The following is a 23850-nucleotide window of genomic DNA, read 5'->3' as shown; positions in this document are numbered from 1 at the left end:
TAGTTAAATTTACTAAACTTAAAATAAAAAAATACAAATAAAAACAAAGCTAATATCATAAAAAATACACATGTAGGTTTGAAATTCTCTAGCACATTTATGTTCACCAACAAGAACAAATATTCAACTACAAATATTTTAGCTAAATATATTTATAATTTAGTGCTAATGTATATTTTAGTCAGAATAATTGCTTTCCTATTCTATTGCGCTCTGTCTGTTCGGCGCGCATGCACGCGGTGGAGAATATGTCCGTGAAATGTAAGTTATGCACTGAGGATGTCACTTCAGCTTATGGCTAAATATTATTAGAGGTATATTTGTTTCCACCAATCGCTGCACAAGTGAAGTTTACGTATGATGACGAAAGCACGTTAGTGTGAGCCCTCCCGGAACCCATAGAGAATGCATTGCAGTGCCTGCAGTTCGAAAAAACAAATCTTTGAATGTAAGTCTATGGGAACACTCTGGGCGATTTTCGGCCATAGTGAAATCGCCCAAAAAGAGGCGGTACTCCACAGAACGTGACTTGGCGCTTATTGGACTATATCCAGAGGCAGAACAACAGTGAGTGACTGCTAGCGTAACTCTGTGGTTGAATGAGATTGTGATTGAAAAAGTCCCTTTCACACTTTGGTGATGCGTCGACCGATCGCCCTAATGAAGAAACCGCCGCTGATTGGTTGTATTGGACCGTTTGATTAATCAGTAAAGCAGTGGAGTGCTTGCACCGAACGTTTTGACTACTTTGTGTTGGCAAACAAAATGAGATGAAACAAATGTGCCAACATTTCTAAGTGTCATGGGTGTGAAAACGTTTAATCTGCTGCGCAGTTTAACTCAGCCACAGAAACCAGGTGACAAATCATATGAGGAAATTGTGGGCTTACTCAAAGACCACTATTCACACAAACCATTGATTATCGTAGAGAGATTTCATTTCCATAAAAGAAATCAGCAAGATGTACCGACCACTGTACATTTATTGAAGGCAATCACCCAGCTTTGCCAGGACTTGGCTGGAGAGGATTAAGTTGGATTGGCAAGTGGTCCATCTGGTCAGTGAAAACACAAAACTCCAAGGGATTCTAAATAAGTATTTGGATGTGTTCAGTGACGAACTAGGAAGTATGAAGGACATTTCAGTAAAACTGACGGTAAAACCAGACAGTCACCCAAAGTGTTTAAAAGCCAGACTGTTGGCCTATGCAATTAAACCCTAGGTTGAAGCTGATTAGAGAGACTTGTAAAGGCTAGAGTTCTGCGACCAGTGCACATGAGTGAGAGGGCCACGGCAATTGTGCCAGTCATAAAAAAAAAAGACGGGTCCCTTCGACTATGTGGAGATTTTAAGGTGACCGTGAATCCAGTTCTGACCTCAGAGCAGTATCCCCTGCCGGGGTTCAACGGTTCAGTAAAATTGACTTGTGCCAGGCATACTTGCAGATGCACATGGACCCGAACTCACAAGAACTTCTTACCATTGTGACCCATAAGGGGATGTACCAATATCAGCGGTTTCCCTTTGGGATTACCTCGGCGCCGGCAATGTTTCAAAGAGCAATGGACCAGATTATCAGTGGGCTGACTGGGGTGCAGTGTTACCTTGATGATTTGCTTATCACCGGAAAGGATGAGGCAGAGCATATAAGCAGAGTAATCTATAAGCTACCTTGCAAAGACTGCAAAGTTTTGGACTGAAAGTCAGGAAGGACAAGTGTGAGTTTTTCTGCCCTTCTGTTGAGTATTTGGGCCATGTGATTGATAGTTTGGGACTTCATAAGGCACCCTCGAAAGTGAAGGCAATAGTGGAGCTGCCAGCTCTTCAAAACTTCAGTCAGCTTCTGTCTTTTTTGGGGTTGTTGACTTTATGCGGAATTTGATCTAGCTAACTGGCTGAAACCGTTGCACAAGCTACTGAACAAATCCAAAAAGTGGGAATGGACTAAACAATGTGAAGAATCTTTTAATGATGTGAACACAGCCTTAGCCCAGTCTGAAGCTCTCACTCTCCCTATGGCGTCGGGGCTGTGGTGTCACGCATCATGCCATCGGATGAGGGAAAAACCCATCGCTTTTTTGCATCACAAACTTCACAAACATCACAAGCAAGGCAGAATGTAACGATGCCCAAATTGAACGTGAGGCACTTGCTATTGTCTTGTGGGTGAAGCAATTTCATCAATTCTTGTTTGGTAGAAGATTTACGCTCCTAACTGATCACAGACCTCTCACCTCCATCTTTGGCCCACATTCAGGTATTCCTTCACTTGTTGCCACTAGAATGCAGTGTTGGGCCCTTCTTCTGTCTGCGCGTCAGTATGATATCAAGTACAGAAGATCGGAACATCATGCTAATGCTGACTGGCTCTCCCGACTGCCATTGCCCACTACACATCCAGAACCAGCAAAGGCAGCAATTTTCTACTTCAAAGAGGTAGACAATTCCCCTGTAACGGCAGCTCAGGTAAAAAAGCCCACACGTACTGCCCAGTGATGTCCAAGGTTTTGGATCTCGTGCTCAGAGGGGAAGTGGGAGAAATGTTTCCATTCCTAAGGCCTTATGTGATCAGGAGAAATGAGCTTACAGTTGAATCTGGATGTCTACTGAGGGGCTCAATGGTCATTATTCCACCACCATTGAGATAATGATTACTGGAGGAACTTCATTCTGGACACTGTGGAGTTGTTCGTATGAAGGAGATTCCCCGTAGCTACCTTTGGAAAAGAAAAAGCAAAAATGTGCAGTGCATGTCAAAAGCTGAGAAATACCCCTCAACCAGCCCCGTTACACCCCTGGCAATGGCCCGAGGAACCGTGGATGAGAGTCCATATTGATTTTGCAGGGCCATTGGAATACCATATATTTTTAGTTCTTCTTGATGCCCACAGCAAATGGCCAGAAGTTGAGGTAATGAAATGCACGTAATCAATGAAAACTGTGGAACCCCTTCGTTAAATTTTTGGTTGGTTTGGCTTGCCACAGCAACTTGTCAGTGACAATGGGCCTCAGCTGGTCTCGGAGGAGTTCGAGGCTTTTATGATCAGTACCTTATCACCCGTCCACTAATGGTCTTGTTGATTGGTTTGTCCAGACAATGAAGCAAGCTCTTAAGTCGACACAGGGTAAAGGATCACTGAATCAACGCCTCAACACTTTTCTACTTTCTTACAGAAACACCCCCCATGCCACCACCAAAGTGTCTCCTGCCGCGTCTATGTTCAAAAGACAACTTTGCACACGTCTGGATTTGTTGAAACCCCTGAAAACAAAACAGACTGTTCAAGCACAACAACACCTTCAGATGGAACGACATCTAAAAGCAAAACGTTGTTTCAGACCTGGAGACAAAGTGCTAGCTCGTGACTATGGGAAAGGTATCAAATGGCTACCAGCAGTAGTGATTGCACAAACAGGGCCAGTGTCTTACACGGTTGAGCTGGCTGATGGTCATTTCATCTGGAAAAGGCATGTTGACAAGTTATTAGCTGCAAATGCATGTGACAACTCGGGAGAACAGGTGACGATAGATCCTTACCTGGAAATTGCTCCAGAATACCATGATCTGTCTGAGAATTCTTCCACACCAACCCTCTAGAATGCACAGATTGAGACTCTACCAAGTCAGGCGAAAGAGACTGTTCCAGGTACAAGTCAGTCAGTGCCCTTGTCAACCCAAACCCCTGCGAAAGAGTCTGTAACTGTAAATGTACCTACTGTTCGGCCATATCCTAAAAGAGAACGTCGACCTCCAAATAGACTGACACTCTAGTTAGTGACAAACCCACAACTATGAGGCAGAATAATCCCCAGGGTTATGTCTGGGAATAGAGGTAGTCTACCCTCTTTCCCTAGTTAGTAAAAAAAAAAAAAAAAATTATCTTCTGGATATTGTATGCATCTGAAGCAAGAAAGAAAATGTTACTGTTGAATAGGGGTTGCACGACTACTGATTTCTGCTAGTCGATTTCTTATCAAAACAATACTCGAGTTACTCGACTACTCGTGGTTCATGCTACTGTAAATCAGTGGTTCTCAAACTTTTTAGCCAGCGACCCCTAAACTAACATTGACGAGAACTCACGACCCACTACCACAGAATACACAAACAATAAACAAAAAAAGTTGTTTTAAATCCACATCCACTTCCTATGGAAGCTTGTTTCCACCACAGAATAAAAAATTAAAAAGGGAATTGCGACTTTATATCATTTATAACTTTATAACTCGCACTGCAAGTTTATATTTCACAATTATGAGAAAACAAGTCAGAATAGCGAGATGTAAACTCGCAATTTTTAGATAAAAAAAAAAAAAATCGCAATTATCTTTTTCAAATATTTTCTTACGTGGCGGAAACAAACTTCCATAATATTTACTGTATATAAATTTAGGCTTACCTTTCAGTGGGATGGGTGCACTTGTTTTTCGGTGCACAAAAGCGTAATCTGTGGCCTGATGTTGGATACGGCTACTCACAGATCATCCTCAACATCAAGACGTGATCTGTATTTGTTTTTCATGTATGTAACAGCGGAAAAAGTCTGCTCGCACAAATAAGTAGAGCCAAACGGAAGCAGTACATCCATTGCCACACAGGATAACTCTCTGTATTCTTCTGCTACTGCGATCCAAAATTCAGGCAGTGTGGAACTGGAAAATAAAGTTTTTAATGTCCGATCACTGGACAGCTCCAGCAAAGCATCTTCCAGTTTTGTGGGGAGATTAGTCCTAGTTTCAGTGAATGGTTGCCGTATCCAGTCATACAGTTCTGGTTGCGTCTCTTTTGGAAAATACTTATGGAATTGTTCCAAAAGGCCGTGGAGATGACCAGTGATGTGTGTTTTCAGGTTGCCGAGACTCAGTCCATTCTCCTCCAGATGTTCATCCAGTTCAGGAAACATCTCCACATTACCTTGTTCAACTCGCTCAGCCCATCTTTCCAGCTTTTTTACAAATGCATCAATTTTCTCATTCATTGTCAAGATGTTTGTGTTTGGACCTTGTAATGAAAGATTAAGCATGTTAAGCCTTTCGAATATACAGGCCAAATAAGCAAGTTTTGATAACCAATCTGGATCTGTCAGGTGGTGCGCGAATTCAGATTTAGATTCTTTCAACAACGAGTGCACTTCCTCACGCAGTTCGTAAAGCCGGCCGAGTGCCTTCCCGCGAGATAACCACCGGACTTCGGTATGATACAGCAGCGCTTCGTGCTGCGAGCCCATCTCGTTGCAAAGGGTGGCTAGCAGTCTACTGGTTACTGGACGTGATTTTATGTGATTTACAATTTTGATTGCACCTTTGAGAACACTGTTAAGCTCACTATCAAGTGCTTTGCTAGCAAGAGACTCACGGTGAATTATGCAGTGCGTAAACTTAACATGAGGAGCCACTTCTAAAACCTTTGCCTTGAGTCCCTTGTTTTTACCTACCATTGCACCTGCACCATCAGTACATACCCCAACACAGCTATTCCATGAAAGTCGCATCTCTTTTAGTCTGGTGTCCAGCTTGTTGAAAATGTCACTGCCGGTACAAGTCCCCTCCAGCACTGAGCATTTCCTCGTGCATTTTTCCATCAAATGTGTATCTGATGAATGCCAGCAACTGAGAAGAATTAGACACATCGGTAGATTCGTCGACCTGTAACGCATATTTCTTTCCATTTAACCTGTTAATCAATTGACTCTTAATGTCTTTTGAAATATCATGAATACGGCGAGCTATCGTGTCATTCGACAATGGGACAGTCATAAGCTCACTTGCAATTTTCTCACCATGCATGGCCCGACACATAGCCACAGCTGCGGGCTTAATCAAGGTTTCCCCAATTGTGTGTGGCTTTTTGGACTGTGCTATCAGGTATGCCACCTCATAAGATGCCTTCAGAGCATTAGCAGTAATTTGGGTTTGTTGTGTGAGTGTGCGTTTTTGAATCTGTAATTCCTTCTCTTTTCTGCGAAAAAAGTCTATAGGTTTTTCAACACAAGCAGGGTGTCTTGTCTCCAAATGTCTCTGCATTTTTCCAGGCTTCATACTTTCATGGGCAAGCACTTCTGAACAGATTACACACTGAGGATGGTCCACATCGTTGACAGTAGAGCAAGTGAATCCATACTTTATGAATTCCTCTTGATATTTCCGACGTTTCCTACATTGGTCAGAAGGGGTCTTGCTCTTGTGTTTTGTAGAGGTACACGGTTCAGATGATTCAGGCAGACTGTCCACAATTTCCTCAACATTTTTAACCTTGCGAATTACAAATTTATCCATTCTTGCAGTTGCAGTTTCCACGTGCAGTTGCGTGCTGTATTGATAACTAGCGATCAGTCGCCGCACGGTGACGTCATATCTTAGAGTCACGAAATATTATTTAACATTTTTTTTAAACCTTCTAATCACTTCTGTCTTTAGAAATCAAAAAATATTTATTTGTAATCTTAATTTTTTAGTACTGAAATATATTTATTGTAATCAGAAAATACAGAATTTTTTCAAACCAACTCGCGACCCCCTGAAATCATTCCGCGACCCCCCGAGGGGTCGCGACCCCCAGTTTGAGAACCACTGCTGTAAATGAAAAGACATGAAATAGTTCTTATCAATAAATGTTTATTAATTCATAGCCTAATGCAACAATTACATAAGAAAACTCTCAAAACATTATAATTATGACTTTTACATATTTTAATTTTCATGTAACGGAGTGAAGCCAAATAAATAACCGTTTTTGCCTTTAATTTCAGATGCAATGTCCGCTTTTAGGGTTCCCATATCGCGTCTGTTGTGCGCTCAAGTTTGTTATTTCAAATGTAAGCTCGGCCGAACAGCTGATCATAGCTGTACAGGGTTTTTATTTCTCATCTCTATAAATGTATCTAGTAGTAAAGCTAATGCAAGGGCTGGAAATCATTAATCCTTTGCTGATACTTCCTCATCATCGCAGTTCATGGTTGCATAGCAACGACAGACGCCATGGGAGCGCAAGCACTTGTGGAAAGAAGGAGAGCGTTTTTAGACATGATATGTGAACGGCCCCTTACAGAGTTGGCAAATTACGATATTTTTGTCATCCTTGATGAAATACTTCCACACAACTGATGTGTGGTGTCTGTTGGTGACGTACGCAATTTTTAATTAATTTATGGTTAATGGGCGCTCGACTTGGCGCAGTAATATCTTCACTAGAGGGAGCGGGGGCCGGTGAGAGGATTTTTCACGAGTGAAGATATTACTGCGCCAAGTCGAAGTGCTCACAAGCACTTGCTATGGTATTCCGCCATACAATATAGTTATCCATTTTACACGCTTAGAAAAGCGCAACGTTTTGTTTTGTGTCACAGTCCTAGGTCGAGTTACACTACGCGAGTAACTGTATTTAAATAGGGAAAACGTGGAGGTGTTTGGTAGCTTCTCTGCTTGGCCCATATTGAATGAACTGGGCTAAGCTAAGTGCTAACAAAGTTTCGCCGCAAGACAGAGCGATTTAGTGCACGCACTGAGACGAGAGAGGTATGTATCAACTTGTCTTAGTTAAGGGAATAACATAGTTTAATATGAAAAATCGGTGGAGTATCCCTTTAAAACATATAGGTGTTTGTACTGATGTATTTGGTAGTTTTAGAAAGCACCTAACCTGGTTTAAAATTCTTACTGACTGCTTTACCACAAAGCATAAATTCTTATAGGACTCTGGCTTTTCGAACTTGGAAAATAACATAGCTGGCAATGAAGAATTATTCACAGAGTTGGCCTCCATCTTAAAGGGGTGGTTCGGGATTTTTGACATCGGACCTCATTTTTAAGTCAGCCTGGTTGTTATTCATCAGTGGAGACATTTTTTTATTTTTTATTATCCAGTCCTTATATTTGGATAGTTAGCCGATGCTAGGCTAGCGCGAATCAATGGTAGATGTGTTAGCCAGCCATTAAAAAACGTTTTACCCACTCCACAGTGCACCAAACGCAAATCAATTATAACACTAGACTATCGATGTATATGTCCGTTGAGAGAATAATGTTAGAAATCAAACTTACCTTTCATCACATTGCATTAGTTATAATTTGTTCCCTGTAATCATAAGCCTTGTCTACAGCAGCAGCGGAGTGATATTGATTACCTAGGCAACGGAGTGATATTGATTACCTAGGCAACCGAGTGAGCCGGTACACACATGACGCAAGTGCGCTTCTGTTCTGTGTTTACTTTTTGCCGCATTACTAACCGGAGCAAAGTAAAATTCCGCAGCTGCTGAGAAACTAGTTCATTTGGGATCATTGAGATGAAAGGTAAGTTTGATTTCTAACATTATTCTCTCAACGGACATATACATCGATAGTCTAGTGTTATAATTGATTTGCGTTTGGTGCACTGTGGAGTGGGTAAAACGGTTTTTAATGGCTGGCTAACACATATACCATTGACTCGCGCTAGCCTAGCATCGGCTAACTATCCAAATATAAGTACTGGATAATAAAAAAAAATTAATGTCTCCACTGATGAATAACAACCAGGCTGACTTAAAAATGAGGTCCGATGTCAAAAATCTCGAACCACCCCTTTAAGCCACAAAGGGGTTGTAAGCGTCTGATTATCCAGGGATCCCTGTTGCCAGAACATTAATGCCCTAACATTGGCAGCCCAGTAATAGTGTTTAAATACAGGCAAGTCCAACCCTCCCTCTAATCTAGACTTCTGCAAGTGTGCCTTCGAAATTCTGGCATTTTTGCCATTCCAAATATAAGACAAGATAATTGAGTCCAAGTCTTTAAAGTCGGCATGAAATCAAATTTGACAAATCTTCTTTTTATATGTAATATTGTAGTGTTTATTATAAATGATTTATCTGTGCACTTCATTATTTTTTTTTAATTCATTTACCCTTATAATCTTTAATCAAATACATTACCCTTCCCTCCCCCCTCGAAACGACCTCTCTTCTCTTTCGGTCACGTGCCATGGCGAAAGGGTGCGGCCAGAGCCGATGAGGGTGCGGCTATCGGTGTCTGTCTCGTTTTGAGTCAAGTCAAGTTATCAGTCAAGTTCACCCTCGAGAGCATCTCGAAGTGTCCGAATGGTAGGCTATCTATCTTATCTAAATCTAGTTATTTACTTATCGGACACGTCGAGATGCTCTCGATGGTGAACTTGACTGATAACTTGACTTGACTCATCTTGGTTCGCGGGAGGCTCATATAAATATGGGCTGATTCCTGCCTGCAAATTTAGCTGCTCGTCCTCGTCGCCGGGCTCCTCAATAAAAAATCCTTCAAGGGAGGGTAACGGTGGGGAGTCCGGTGGAGAGAAATCCTACACAACTGAATGTAAACTGGCATTCAAATCTGCCTCCATTTTGTTTGCAACGCCCAACCTCCAACGATCCAATCAATTCCCGAAGGACGAAATCAAGCCCCGCCCTACATTTTTTTTCTAATTTCAGAAGCCGTTTCACGCGGATATACGTCACAACAAGGAAAAAATGACAATCTCAACTTCCGTTTCATGCCGACTTTAAAAAAGGCTGCAGTGAGATAAATGGGGAGATTTTGACATAAGTATAAAAATTTGGGAAGGGAGATCATTTTAATTGAGTTTATGCGTCTTTATTTTATTTTTAAATTGCCAATTAAAAAACGTGAACTTAATTTTCAAATGAAAATAGCATCATGATACATTTTTAAAGTATGCCTTCATGGGTGTGAAGTGCTCCATTTTTGCTGGAGAAAAACAGCAGTGTGATGTGGGGTTAACGCAGTGGATAGGAAATCATCTTTTTTCATATTAGTTTAAAGGGGGCTGAGGCTATCACAAATTAATGTACAGATTACGGAGTTAATAGCAAATTCTTATTGCTAAAACCCTCCCAAAATGGGCCTGGTGACGCCCTTAGGGTTATCACAGTTAGGGTTGTAGTTATCAAACAAATAAGTACACCCCCTGCTATTAAAATGGTGCTGTGGTGTATTTTGATTTCACACTGCTTCTCTTTCTTTTTACTCAGACACAATGACCTTGCACTACGTCTAAGAATAATTTATAACAACAAACTGAGCCGGATCAATATGCACAACATTCCTCATGTGGCTACAGATATCAGTCGCCTCACTGCTGGTCATGTTGGAGGGCAGGTAATTTCTGTTCCCGACTTTAATTTATATCTTTAAATATCCTTTACTTAGATTTGCTACTTGCAATTTGTAAATTTAAAGTCACAAACCTATATTTGTGTGTACTGCCTTGTTATAGACACAGATCAAGTGCTGGGCCTGATGCTCAAAGTTGTTCTACCACAAACTCCCCAAATTCACACACATCTTCTAAATTTTACAGTTTCATAAGAAATATATAATTATTAGGCTTGTAGAATTTCACACTAACTGTATACTAAATAATTTGTTATTGAACAACTCCTTATCTAGAGTTTAGTTCTCACACTAATAAAGATTATATTGTCTTAAAACTCCACTCTCCTCTGAAACACATCTAAATCAACAAAAGAATGGCTTCAGCAAAGAATTATTAATGTTTTGGAATGGCCCAGCCAGAGCCCAGACCTGAGTCCTATAGAATCTCTGTGGGGGGACCTGAAGAGGGCTGTGCACAGGAGATGCCCTCACAATTTAACAGATCTGGAAAATTTTTGCAAAGTAGAGTATGAAAATAGTTCAAAGTCAAGATGAGCCAAGCTGATAGACACCTATCCTAACAGAATAAGTGTAATAGTCAAAGGTTTCTTCAACTAAGTATTTGTTCAGGGGTGTGCACACTTATGCAGTTAGTTATTCCAAGTTTTTTTTTTTTTTTTTTTTTTTACTCTGAAATGTGCCACATTGGCATTCCAGATGTTGTAATTTTTATATTAAAGGAACGAAAGTTCTGATATGATGTCTTTGATTGTTTTTTGTTTTTTTACATCACAAAAATCAGCTGTTTTTAATAGGGGTGCGTAGATGTACACTGTACAATCTCTTTAATATGTTATTATTTTCACTGAACCACCAATTGTTAAAAAAAGTGTTGTTATACTACTCTTCCTTAAAATGAATGATTCCTTGAACAGTTTGGGCCCACAAGTGAGTGTCAAGATTGCCTTTTTTTATTTTATTTAATTTTTTTTAACTTTGTTCCAGAGAAATAAGCCCTTGATATTTGTCAGGTTTTTGCAGCGTACGTGTTGTGTACGGCTCAGGATAAGGATGCTGTCAGGCTGACCTTGGAACAGATTGATGTAATTCGTCGTGTATGTACTGAAAACCCAGAGCTGGAACTGGTCACTACAGCTGAAGGTACTACAACCCTCAACCTGACAAAAAAATATTTTCACTTTGCTGTGACTGAACAGTCTGAAGTTTTCAACTTTATACTAAACAGTTTAGATAATTTAAGTAATATTCTATTAGAAATGCTTACTGTAATATTAACGTTTATAGATTGGTATGTCATCTAAAAAAAAAGATTTGAGGGAGATCTACAGCTGGTAGAAAATTATTTGACACAGTCTTGTCTCCCATGACTGATATTGCTTCTAGTTTAAACATGTCTTCTCCATTCATTGTGGAATAATCAATAAAAAAGTAAAAAGCATCTGTGGCCACTGAACACAGGCTTCACCATATCATTATGTCATGTATCTTTTATCGGACTTTTTATCTTACAATTCTGACTTTTGTTCTCGCAATTCTGACTTTTTCTCTCAGTATTGTGATATAAACTCACAGTTGCGAGTTATAAAATCAGAATTGCAAGTTTATATCTCACAATTCTTACTATAACACGCATTTGTGAGTTATAAAGTCAGAATTGTGAGATATAAAGTATTTTTCTTCCTCAGAAAGTCTTAGTTCAACCCCTTGGGTGAACTATGCCTTTAACTTTCTTTGAATAGAAATCTTAATGAGATAAAAGTCCTTTCATTGTTACAAAAGACAACGGAAGTCCAGAGAGGATGTTGCAAATTATCTCTGGCGCATTCCAATTAACAATAATCTTTCCTATACTTGCAGTGTAAGTGAAATGAGAAGAGACTCTATGCAATCTCACAGCTATTACTGCCTGAGGATATCCTCACTCAACATGTTTGGACCAATGCATGCCATATGTAACACTGTATAACATCTGGACTGCATTTCACATATACTACTGTTCAAAGGTTTGTGGTCAGTAAATTATTAAAACTGATTTTTTGAAATAAGTCTCTTATGCTCACAAATGCTGCATTAATTTGATCAAATGCAGTAAAAACAGTAATATTAGGATGTATTATTAGTTAAACAACTGTTTTCTATTTAAATATTTTTTCAAATGTAATTTATTAATTTGATGGCAAAGCTGAATTTTCAGCAGGAATTACTCAATTAAAAAAAAATTGTTACAAAAGATTGACTGTCCCTTTTGATCAGTTCAATGCATAATTTCTGAATAAAAGTATTAATTTCTACTGACTCTAAACTTTTGAACGGTAGTATATACAGTAGAAGTGTCTGCAAGAGTTCTGTGTGAAATATGTGTAATACTCGGAGTGTCAGATAGTTGTAGAAAATGTATATTCTTAATGTTTATACACGATGAGGTTAAATTGAGGAGTAAGAAGTAACTCATTCTTAATGTCTGATTATAGTCAAAATATACTGTAACAAAATGGACTCTGAGGTTCACCTTTCAAACAACCAGCAATTCAAGACACACACATTTTGTTTTTATGAAAACTTGTTTTATCCATAGACATGATTTTTATACTCTACAAACTTTACATTCTATCCCCTAACCCTTACAGAAATTTGCACACACAAAAAAGTACTTTTTTAGTATGGTGTGTCAATTTCAGGTTTTACTATCCTTGTGAGGACTTTTGTTCTCCACAATGTAGGGAATACTTGGGCCACACACACCAAAACTAATACTTTATTAACAAGCCATATGGATTAATAGATGTTGTTTAATATAATGTAGTAAGACCTTATACCATGACAACATGATAATGGACATAGTTTTTTGCAGACTGAACAGCATCAGATGACTTGAGCTAAATGGCAAGTGCTTGGTTTAGCAACAGCTATAGCTGTACTCAGCCATGATCGCAGCACATAATCTGTTCACCTCATTTTACAATGGACACTCCTGTCCATTGAGCTCAGATTATTATTGATGTGGAGAGAAGATAAAAATAAAAGGATTACACATAGTTCAAAATATTTGTCTTTCAATTGTTCAGTATTTAAGTATTTTTGTATGTTTTAAGGAATGAGGAATAGTACAAAAATCACATGTCTCATCGGTGTGGAGGGGGGCCACTCCATCGACAGCAGTTTACCAGCACTACGCATGTTCTACCAGCTTGGAGTAAGATCCATGGCCCTCACACACACCTGCAACACGCCATGGTAAATACTCACCATACATGTACAACACATGCTAATAATAATAATGACGTTTACAGTCATAAAAACAAGTTTATTTATAGTGAATTGAGAGAGGAACACAAATGTAACACATTCTGCATACTGTCCCAGACATACTGTCCCAGAATTTTATTTTATTTATTTTTGGTCTGTTTAATTATTCAACTTTCTTCTATAATGTCACTTGTAGGGCTGAGAGCTCATCTAGTTTTTACTCATTTTACCAGCGGAAGAGCAACAGCTTGACCGAATTTGGCAAGGTAAGGTTTCTTATTGATGGATATGAGTCAATGAATCAATATAAAATGAAATCGATGTGGATCAAGGTAAAATTAGAAGATGAAGTTTAATTTGAGATAGTTACAGTTGAAAGTTAGATAGAAAATAGAAGTTACAGTTGTATTTAGTAGGGAATATGAAACCGTATTAAAGGCCTCTTTTGACTTCTATATTTGGAAATCCCTTTCTTGTGTCCTCTTTTTGAACCCAAAGACTAGAGACAGTTCAAATATTTTTTTTATTTTTTTTCTTGTTTTGCTAAAAAATGCCTTAGATCTTGGAGAAAATATTCATGATCATGATTTTTATATCCTGTTTGTACAGTAGGTCATTGTTCTTAAAAAAATATTGTGAGCATATGTGTATATATATATTAATATTAATTTTTTTACCTAGGAGAAATGAAAGACTAAACATCATTATGTTGTTGTGGACAATTAACCTATTATGTGATATGAATCAAGTACATTAGAAAAACTTCAGCATGCTCTTCAAAATCTGAATCTACTGTTTTCATAATTATGATGCATAATTGTTCTTGAAGTGTAACAACAATTATCAGCACATATTTTGCAGTGGAATTCACTGATTATGTTTGATGTACATCATACAAATTTACCCTAACTAACCTGACTTGAATTGAACTTAATGGATCAGAACTAACTGCTTTGCTTTAGTAATTAATGAATTTAACCATTTCCTAATGTCTATCTTTACCTGCTCACCCCAGGCAGTGGTGAATGAGATGAACAGGTTGGGAATGCTGGTTGATCTGTCCCATAGCTCCTGGGAGACAGCCAGAGCAGTGTTAAACCATTCTACCGCTCCAGTTATTTTCAGCCACTCATCTGCCTATGCTATCTGTAACAATACTCGCAATGTACCTGACGACCTGCTACTGCGTCTGGTGAGACTGTTGTTTGGTTTGCTACATTAAAGGAGTCGTTCACTTTAAAATGAAAATTACCCCATGATTTACTTACCCTCAAGCCATCCTAAGTGTATATGACTTTCTTCTTTCAGACGAATACAGTCGGAGTTATATAAAAAAATATGAATTGCTTGAAGCTCAAAAAAGTTAATCCATCCATCATAAATTAACTCCACATGGCTCCGGGGGGCCAAATCAATGAGCTTGTGTAAGAAAAATATTCATATTTAACATGTTACAAAGTAAAATTCTTGCTTCTGGCCATACGCAGTCTACTTTCGTCCAAAGCGCAACTTACGCAACGTGTGACGTCGGAAGTAGCGTAGTGCGTCATGGCGTAGCGTAAATATCAGCAGTACGTCGCATTACTCGCATAAGTTGTGCTTTACACTTAAGTCGAATCCGTATGTTTGTTTGGCCGGAGGATATTTATTTAGAAAAATGCTTCAGATGGGCTTTATTAACCCCCCGGAGCCGTGTGGAGTTCGTTTATGATGCATGGATTCACTTTTTTGAGCTTCAAGCAATTCACTGCCATTATCAAGCTTGGAAGAGCCAGGATATTTTTTTAAATGATTCCGATTGTATTCGTCTGAAAGAAGAAAGTCATATACACCTAGGATGGCTTGAGGGTGAATAAATCATGGGGTAGTTTTCATTTTAAAGTGAACTAATGTAATGTACTAATGAACTAACTAATTTAAGCCCTATGTGGACAGGACTTGATTTCCTGGAGGACGTTAGATTATTTTGTGTTTTACAGGCATACTTTGTATAGTTTTAATACCCTCTGAAACGGCAATGTCTGTGTTCCTGTCCGAATGCGAATGTCTGTGATTGCAGATTTTGTTCTATCCCAGCGATTCTCCTTATGTTTTTTACCTACCTGAGAAAATGTTTACGCACCAGTCTTCTGCATGCTTTCATTTCAATATATTCCAACAACAACAAAAATTACAAAATTGATAAATCGAGATCTCCCTGCTCACTTACAGGTATGTGTGTTTATTATAAACAGCCACTTCTATATTTATGCAGGGTTTTTATAATAAATTAAAATAATATCAATAAATAATTAATTATAAGACAAATATGTCATACGTGATACATCCAATCACAGCAGATGAACTTATGTAATGCCCACATCTAAAAATAAACAGAGATGTTAGTTCCGCCGAATCGGTACATGAATTCCAACATCGGGTGATAAGAATTGTAACTCAAATGTAATTTAGAAAACTAGTCCTGTCCGAATAGGGCTTTAGACATAGTTTTCAAAAAAAACAAACTGCCAGTTTCCAAATCTGTAAAATGCAGATTTTACTCACTAAAAAAGACAATAGTGTAAATTGTACTCTTTTCTACTTTTACCTACATAACATGTACGATATTATGAAAAGACCAAACTTTGCTTTCTTTCTAGAAAGAGAATGGTGGGCTTATCATGGTGAATTTCTACAGAAGTTTTGTAGCATGTTCAAATACCACAAACGTGTCTGTTGTGGCTGGTAAGACAACAGACACAATTTTATTTAATTTTCTTTATTTTTAATTCTGTTTTCATTAGAAACTCTTTTTTTATTATTATTTTTTAGATCATTTTGATCATATAAAACATGTGATTGGCACTGAAAGCATTGGGATTGGAGCAGACTTTGATGGAGCACAAGGGCAAGTAAACTTTTTATCTATGTTTACGTTACAGAAATCTCATGCGTTAAGTGCACACTTCTTGGCTAACGTGCCTCTACGGAGTCCATGCTTGCAGTATTCTGCAGAAAATTTCATTTAAACAAAACTGTTTTACATAATGCTACACCCCTTGCGTGCCCATTTATAGATATTTGACTGATTCGATAATGTTTTCATCTACCAATAAGACTGTAGTACTCTCAGCCCCATTAAACACATTTTACAATATTTAAATTCATTCCAAAGATTTTCACACATATCCCTAAGAATCGAAAAGCATACAGATTCTGCATAGCTTGTGCCCCTTAACTAAATGTTTGTTTGTGTTAAAGTGTGCCTGTGTTTTCACAGATTCCCTCAAGGCCTTGAGGATGTCTCCAAATATCCAGCACTAATTGAGGAGCTGATATCAAGGAACTGGAGTGAGGAAGAGCTGGCAGGAGTGCTTAGACTGAACTTCCTTAGAGTGTTCCAAAAGGTTGAGAAGGTCAGGAAATAAATTCTTGAAATAAATCCATTTCAATTAGGTCAGTAAAAGTAGCAATCAATCATGGCATCTTTAGGGTTAGTACAAATATATACTGTAGCGCACACATAGAAAACGATTCACCCTTGCAATCAACATTAGTGAACATAACATACACTCTTAAAAATAAAGGTTCCACTTCCAAAAGGTCTTGTTGTGTTAGTGTTTTTTTGTGTTTTTTTTTTTTTTTTTTTTTTTTGATTCCATAGAATAACCACTTTTTGGTCCGCTTAAGAACCTTTTAGTGAACAGTTCTTAAAAAATATATATTTTTTTTTTCCTTAGTGTGAAGAACATTTAAATTATCTGAAGAACCCTTTTCCACTATAAAGAACCTTTTGTGAAATGGAAAGTTTTCCATGAATGTAAAAGGTTGTTCATGGAACCATCAATGCCAGTAAAGAAACGTACTCGGTTACTAACGTAACCTCGGTTCTCTCTAGAAGAGGGAACGAGTACTGCGTAAGATATCTTACGCTAGGGGAAAATCCTTTTCCGCGAGATATTGAAGCCAAAAATTATCCTTAATTTTGTAATAATGCAAAACGCGTTGCAGCAGCAATGCAGACATAGGCGAGACAGCTCGCGCGCCTATTGGCTGCTCTGCGGCAACTGCAGCAGCCTATCGAGCGAGGCCTGGCGTGACGTCAGACCCAATCAGGGCACTTCGCGCCCACTGCGTCACGTCCCGCCGAAATGGGCGTGGTCTAGGCCTATAAATATCGCTCGCAGGCAGCTATTATCTGATTTTTCATCCTTCAAGCGAAGCACACGCAATGATGGAGCTGGATAAGAAGCCGCGCCGTCTGAAAGAGAGCACCTTCAGCGGGACGAGTCACTGAAGTTGCTGGCCGCGCCGCCTTCCTTGCCTTCCTGCTGCGCTTTCCGGCATTATATCCTTTCTCTGCTACTGTGTTTATGTATGTGTGTGTGCTCGCCGCCGCGACACACACTCCCATTGCACTAAAAGAGCTGGGCGTCTTTTTCAAGACGCCCCTTTTCCTGATCACGCAGCTCTCGCACTCGCTGACGGCGACTGCCCTCACTGCGAGTTAGTTACTGCCTATGGTGACTCTGAGGACTCACCTGGCATCCTTCTCCGAGACTGCTACCCCCCCCCCCCCCCCCCCCCCCAACCCCCCAACCCGCAAAGCTTGCCGGTTCGCCCGCTTGCCTTGCCTGCTTGGGGGACGATACCTGTTCTCCCTCTGTTCGAGCCGCGCACACCGCGCCGCTCACAGAGGATGTCAGGAGCGGGCGGTCACGGGGCTAGCTTTCTCTCTCCCTCTGTTCAAGCCGCGCAAACTGCGCCGCTCACAAGGGAGGCTGGAAGCGGACGGTCGGGGTTAGTTTTTCTTTACGTTATAAGAAAGCTACCCTGCCTTCTGCGCCCCATTCATGCGTCACTCACCGGCGAAAGGAGAAAGGTGTGTTTTTAGTCCCTCCGAGGATGGACTGACCTTCAATTTCTCATACATATTCCCAGTTCCCTGATCATGCGACTGGAAATATCAATATTGCAGCAGGCAGCTATTATCTGGTTTTTCATCATCGAAGCAACCAGAGCGTGTGCATGCACGGCAAGATACGCAGTACTCGTTCCCTCTTCTAGAGAGAACCGAGGTTACGTTAGTAACCGAGTACGTTCTCTTACGAGAGGTCTCTCGTACTGCGTAAGATATCTTACGCTAGGGGACCCAATGTAAAACGCCGTGCATGCTGAGATCTGACACCAAAGACCCAAGGGCGAAAGCCCGGGGTACATATAGTGCACAATCACTCAGGGAACTCACAGGGAGTCCGGGAAGAGGGAGGGGTGCAGCCTCACTCTTCCACATATAGCAGCGTCGATGGGACGCGAATTTCATCATACAGACAGGGCGGGGTACGGCCTGAACTGATGGGGAAATGTGGGTCTTACACAGTTTGCCCAGCTTTATACTGTCGAACATTGAGCTGTGCTCAGCAGACGCAGCATTCTGAGCTGATCGCATCAGGTCAGATAATACTGGTAAATTTAGACCGACAGCAGCCTGGCCTGCAGGGCGGGAACCTCTAGGTTATAAAACCTTATAAATGTAGACGGGGAGGCCCAGCCTGTCGCCATACAAATATCTTGCAAGGCAATCCCACTTGACCAGGCCCACGAAGAGGCCATGCCTCTCGTGGAGTGCGCTCTGACACCCAATGGGCACTGCATGCCCTTGGAAGCGTATGCCAGCGCTATAGCATCAACTATCCATCTGGATAGGCTCTGTTTCGACGCGGCTAGTCCCTTAGAACGTCCGCTAAACGAAACAAAAAGCTGCTCCGTCTGTCTGAAAACAGACGAGCGAGACACATAAGCTCGTAATGCCCTGACTGGGCAAAGGAGGCTCGCGTCTTTTTCCTCATCAGGGACCGGTAGGGCTGACAGGGAGATAACCTGCGCCCTAAACGGTGTGTTGAGGGATTTTGGAACATAACCGTGCTTAGGTTTGAGTATAACTTTTGAGTCATTGAGCCCAAACTCCATGCACGCCGCGTTCACAGAGAGCGCGTGCAGATCCCCTATGCGCTTCACTGAAGCGAGAGCCAGCAAAAACACCGTCTTGAAAGACAGGTGTTTCAAATCGATTGACTGTAAAAGCTCAAATGGCGCACCTTTCATGGCTTCCAGAACCGTAGAAAGGTCCCATACGGGGACTGAGGGAGGTCTGGGAGGATTCAGTCTCTTAGCCCCTCTAAGGAAGCGGATGACTAAATCGTTCCTTCCTATTGACTGACCAAGCGTTGTTTCTGAGAACGCTGCTATAGCCGCCACATAAACTTTGAGCGTGGAGGGGGCCCTGCCCCCATCCAACAGCTCTTGTAGGAAGGAAAGCACCTCCGTCACACCACAGTTTGTGGGTGACACACCACGGGCTGTGCACCAGCCCGAAAACACCGACCATTTCGAAGAATAGAGTCGTCTTGTAGACGGAGCTCTAGCCTGCGTGATCGTGTTTAATACTCCTTTAGGGAGTCCAACATGTACCCGTTGATGGCCCAGACATGAAGGGACCATAGTTCCGGGTGAGGATGCCAGATCGAGCCGCGGGCCTGTGGGAGGAGATCTCTCCTCATTGGTACTGGCCACGGGGCAGTACTTGCTAACTGCATCACGACTGGGAACCAAGGTTGGTTTTTCCTGAACGGTGCTACCAGCAGTACTGAGCATCCTTCTTCCCTGATCCGTTCTATCACCTGAGGCAGGAGAGAGACGGGGGGAAAAACATAGAGCGGGCGGCGGGGCCACACATGGGCCAGCGCGCTCCTGCTCTTGGAGAAAAATTCTTGACAGTGAGCGTTTTCTTGAGACGCAAACAGGTCCACTTCCGCTCTGCCAAAATTCTTCCACAGCAGATGGACTGTCTGTGGGTGTAGAGACCACTCGCCTGCCGGAGCATTGTTCCTGGACAGTCTGTCCGGTCCTATATTCAAGATCCCTGGCACGTGCGCTGCTCTGAGCGAGCGCAGGTTGCACTGAGCCCATACCAGGAGGCGTTCTGCCAGCCTGTACAGTTTCTCGGATCTGATGCCGCCCTGGCGATTTATGTAGGACACCACAGACATGTTGTCCGAACGGACCAAGACGTGGTGACCTTTTATTTGGGGACAAAAAACGCGTCAGCGCGTTGTCTACTGCCAGCATTTCGAGGCAGTTTATGTGCAGGAGCTTCTCCCGTTCTGACCATTGGCCGAAGAACGGTCTGCCCTCGAGCAGCGCTCCCCATCCCGAGGTGGACGCGTCCGTGGACACCACTTTCACCCTCGAGGAAGTCCCCAGGCTTACACCTGATTGGTACCAGTCGTTCGCTTTCCAGGGTTTCAGAGCTGTGACGCACTTCTGATTGACCCTGAGGCGAAGCAAACCGGGTGCCCACGCTTCGCGTGGGACTCGCGCTTTCAGCCAAAAACTGCAGCGGGCGCATGCGGAGCAGGCCCAGCTGGAGCACTGACGATGCAGAGGCCATGAGACCTAGCATCTTCTGAAATCTCTTGAGCGGGACAGACGCGCCGCAGCGAAAAGAGTTCGCTGTGCGTCGAATGTCTACCGCGCGCTGTTGTGATAGTCGCGCTATCATGGATAGTGAGTCCAGTTCTGTGCCCAGGAAAGATATTTTCTGACTGGGTGACAGGGAGCTCTTCGCCCAATTGACACTCAGACCCAAATCCTCGAGGTGATCGAGTAAAATGGTCGTGTGTTCTATGAGCACTGCGCGAGATTGCGCTAGAATCAGCCAATCGTCCAAATAGTTCAGCACTCGCATGCCTCTCATTCTGAGGGGTGCGAGCGCCGCATCCATGCACTTCGTAAATGTACGGGGTGCCAGGGACAAGCCGAACGGCAGGACTGTGTACTGATATGCCTGGTCCTCGAAGGCGAATCTCAAATATCGCCTGTGACGTGACGCTATCTGTATTTGAAAATACGCGTCTTTCAGATCTATTGACACAAACCAATCTCCTTGGCGAATCTGCACAAGGATTTGCCTGGTCGTGAGCATCCTGAACTGTCGCTTCACAAGCACTTTGTTCAGTTGCCTTAGATCTAGTATGGGTCTGAGACCCCCGTCTTTTTTCGGTACCAGGAAGTATCTGCTGTATAGCCCTCCTTCGCTCTGAACTTGAGAGAGAGGCTCTATGGCCCCTTTGCTCAATAGCTTCGCCACTTCGGCTCGAAGTAAATGTGCTACTTCTGTTTTTACCGTGGTCTCGACGCGCGCCACATAGCGGCGAGGGCGTCGGCGAAACTGTAGCGAATAGCCTCCTTTTATAATGTTCAGCACCCACTTCGAAACCCCGGGCAGCTTTGCCCATGCGTCCGCATGAATAGCTAGGGGTTGAATACGAAGCGCGCTCCGCTCGCTCAGCGATGGAGAGGCTTCGGAGTGCTGTAACACAAGCGTCGCGCTCGTGACATTTGAGGCATGGGGCGCGCTGATAACAGCGGGCAGATTGCCCGCGCTCGACTCCTCTGCGGTGGTCAACCGCGAGGGGGAGGGCTGGGCGGTTCCCGTAGGAACTGTCATGTCTATGTGTGGATGTGGGCGCGGGACAGCGGGCACATTTACCACACTGAAAGCATCGTTCGCTTGAGTGAAGCGAATGCACGTTGGTTTCGTTTTTACAGAAACCGTGAGACATGCATAACGTGGTGTTAGTGGGCACATTCACCATGTTTGAAGCGCAATCGATCTGAGTCGATTCATGTGCGCGAGCCCTGTGTGACGGGCTGTGCTTGTGTGTAGAGATGGGCACTGGGCAGTGGGCATTCTTCTTACACATAAAGCACCATCGGCCGTGGCCGGGACACCAGAAAAATTCACACTTATGGGATTTATCTGGGTAGCCGTAAAAACGCCGTTTGCGTGCAGGCAAGCGGGTGACAGAACCGACTTGTTTACTGCAGGATACACTGGAACAGTCACATTTACTGGAACTGAACGAGCGAGAAGTTGCCATAGAAACAGAGAGCGTCAACATGCTGGCGTTTATTGCAGGCCTGCGTGCATTACAACAGGCTTGTTCACTGCAATATTGACATTTCCAGTCGCCTGAATTCCAGAGGGGAATGGGAAATGTATAGGAAAAAGGAGGTTGGTCCGTCCGCAGCGGGACCAGAAAAACTCCCTTTTTTCCTTACGCCAGTGACGCACGGAACACCATAGAAACGGTGTTTGGGTGCAGGCGAGCGGGTTGTACAACGCGCTCGTTGGCTGCAAAATACACATCTGCAGTCGCCTTTTCAGGGAACTGACAGAGCGAGCATTGACGGCATAATTTTATCTGCCGGTAGACCCGGGGATCGAACGCGGGTCTCTCGCGTGCAAAAACCTGAGAGTCTGCCACTGGGCCACAGGGGGAGACACATTGTAACTCAGTTAGCGCGAGTATTATAAGAGAGCGTCAATGTGCTGGCGTTTGTTTGCAGGCATGCGTGTATTACAACAGGCTTGCTCACTGCAATACTGACATTTCCAGTCGCCCGAACTTCAGAGGGGAATGAGAAATGTACGAGAAAGAGGAGGTCGGTCCGTCCGCGGGGGGACCAGAAAACGCTCTTTTCTCCTTTCGCCAGTGACGCACGGAAACCATAGAAACGGTGTTTGGGTGCAGGCGAGCGGGTTGTGCAACGCGCTCGTTGGCTGCAAAATGCACATCTGCAGTCGCTTTTCAGGGAACTGACAGAGCGAAGCATTGGCGGCATAATTTTAACTGCCGCTAGACCGGGATTCGAACTCCGGTCTCTCGTGAGAAAAACCAATGATTCCGCCACTGAGCCACAGGGGGGGAACGCAAAGGTTTTCGGATGCACGAGCATATAAGAGCGTCACATGCTTTCTTCGGCGTATGCTTGCAGGCGCGCTTGTATTAAAACAGGCTCGCCTGCTGCAATATTGATATTTCCAGTCGCATGATCAGGGAACTGGGAATATGTATGAGAAATTGAAGGTCAGTCCATCCTCGGAGGGACTAAAAACACACCTTTCTCCTTTCGCCGGTGAGTGACGCATGAATGGGGCGCAGAAGGCAGGGTAGCTTTCTTATAACGTAAAGAAAAACTAACCCCGACCGTCCGCTTCCAGCCTCCCTTGTGAGCGGCGCAGTTTGCGCGGCTTGAACAGAGGGAGAGAGAAAGCTAGCCCCGTGACCGCCCGCTCCTGACATCCTCTGTGAGCGGCGCGGTGTGCGCGGCTCGAACAGAGGGAGAACAGGTATCGTCCCCCAAGCAGGCAAGGCAAGCGGGCGAACCGGCAAGCTTTGCGGGTTGGGGGGTTGGGGGTTGGGGGGGGGGGGGGGGGGGGGGGGGTAGCAGTCTCGGAGAAGGATGCCAGGTGAGTCCTCAGAGTCACCATAGGCAGTAACTAACTCGCAGTGAGGGCAGTCGCCGTCAGCGAGTGCGAGAGCTGCGTGATCAGGAAAAGGGGCGTCTTGAAAAAGACGCCCAGCTCTTTTAGTGCAATGGGAGTGTGTGTCGCGGCGGCGAGCACACAC

General features: G+C 42.8%; 1 protein-coding gene across 1 annotated transcript in view; it reads left to right on the top strand.

Annotated features, from left to right (window-relative positions):
* The window catches only part of dpep2 (dipeptidase 2), a 34713-nt gene that overhangs the window by 6392 nt on the left and 4471 nt on the right, over nucleotides 1-23850 (top strand). Inside the window, exons 3-10 of the mRNA XM_082161170.1 lie at nucleotides 10006-10132; nucleotides 11161-11290; nucleotides 13243-13384; nucleotides 13593-13662; nucleotides 14412-14588; nucleotides 16036-16120; nucleotides 16208-16283; nucleotides 16656-16791. Coding sequence (XP_082017296.1) covers nucleotides 10006-10132; nucleotides 11161-11290; nucleotides 13243-13384; nucleotides 13593-13662; nucleotides 14412-14588; nucleotides 16036-16120; nucleotides 16208-16283; nucleotides 16656-16791 — 943 coding nt within the window. The remainder of the gene's footprint in view (nucleotides 1-10005; nucleotides 10133-11160; nucleotides 11291-13242; nucleotides 13385-13592; nucleotides 13663-14411; nucleotides 14589-16035; nucleotides 16121-16207; nucleotides 16284-16655; nucleotides 16792-23850) is intronic.

Source organism: Leuciscus leuciscus (genome assembly GCF_965113295.1).
Source record: "Leuciscus leuciscus genome assembly, chromosome: 2".
In the NCBI taxonomy this organism is placed as follows: Eukaryota; Metazoa; Chordata; class Actinopteri; order Cypriniformes; family Leuciscidae; genus Leuciscus; species Leuciscus leuciscus.
This window is presented reverse-complemented; position numbering and strand designations above follow the sequence as displayed.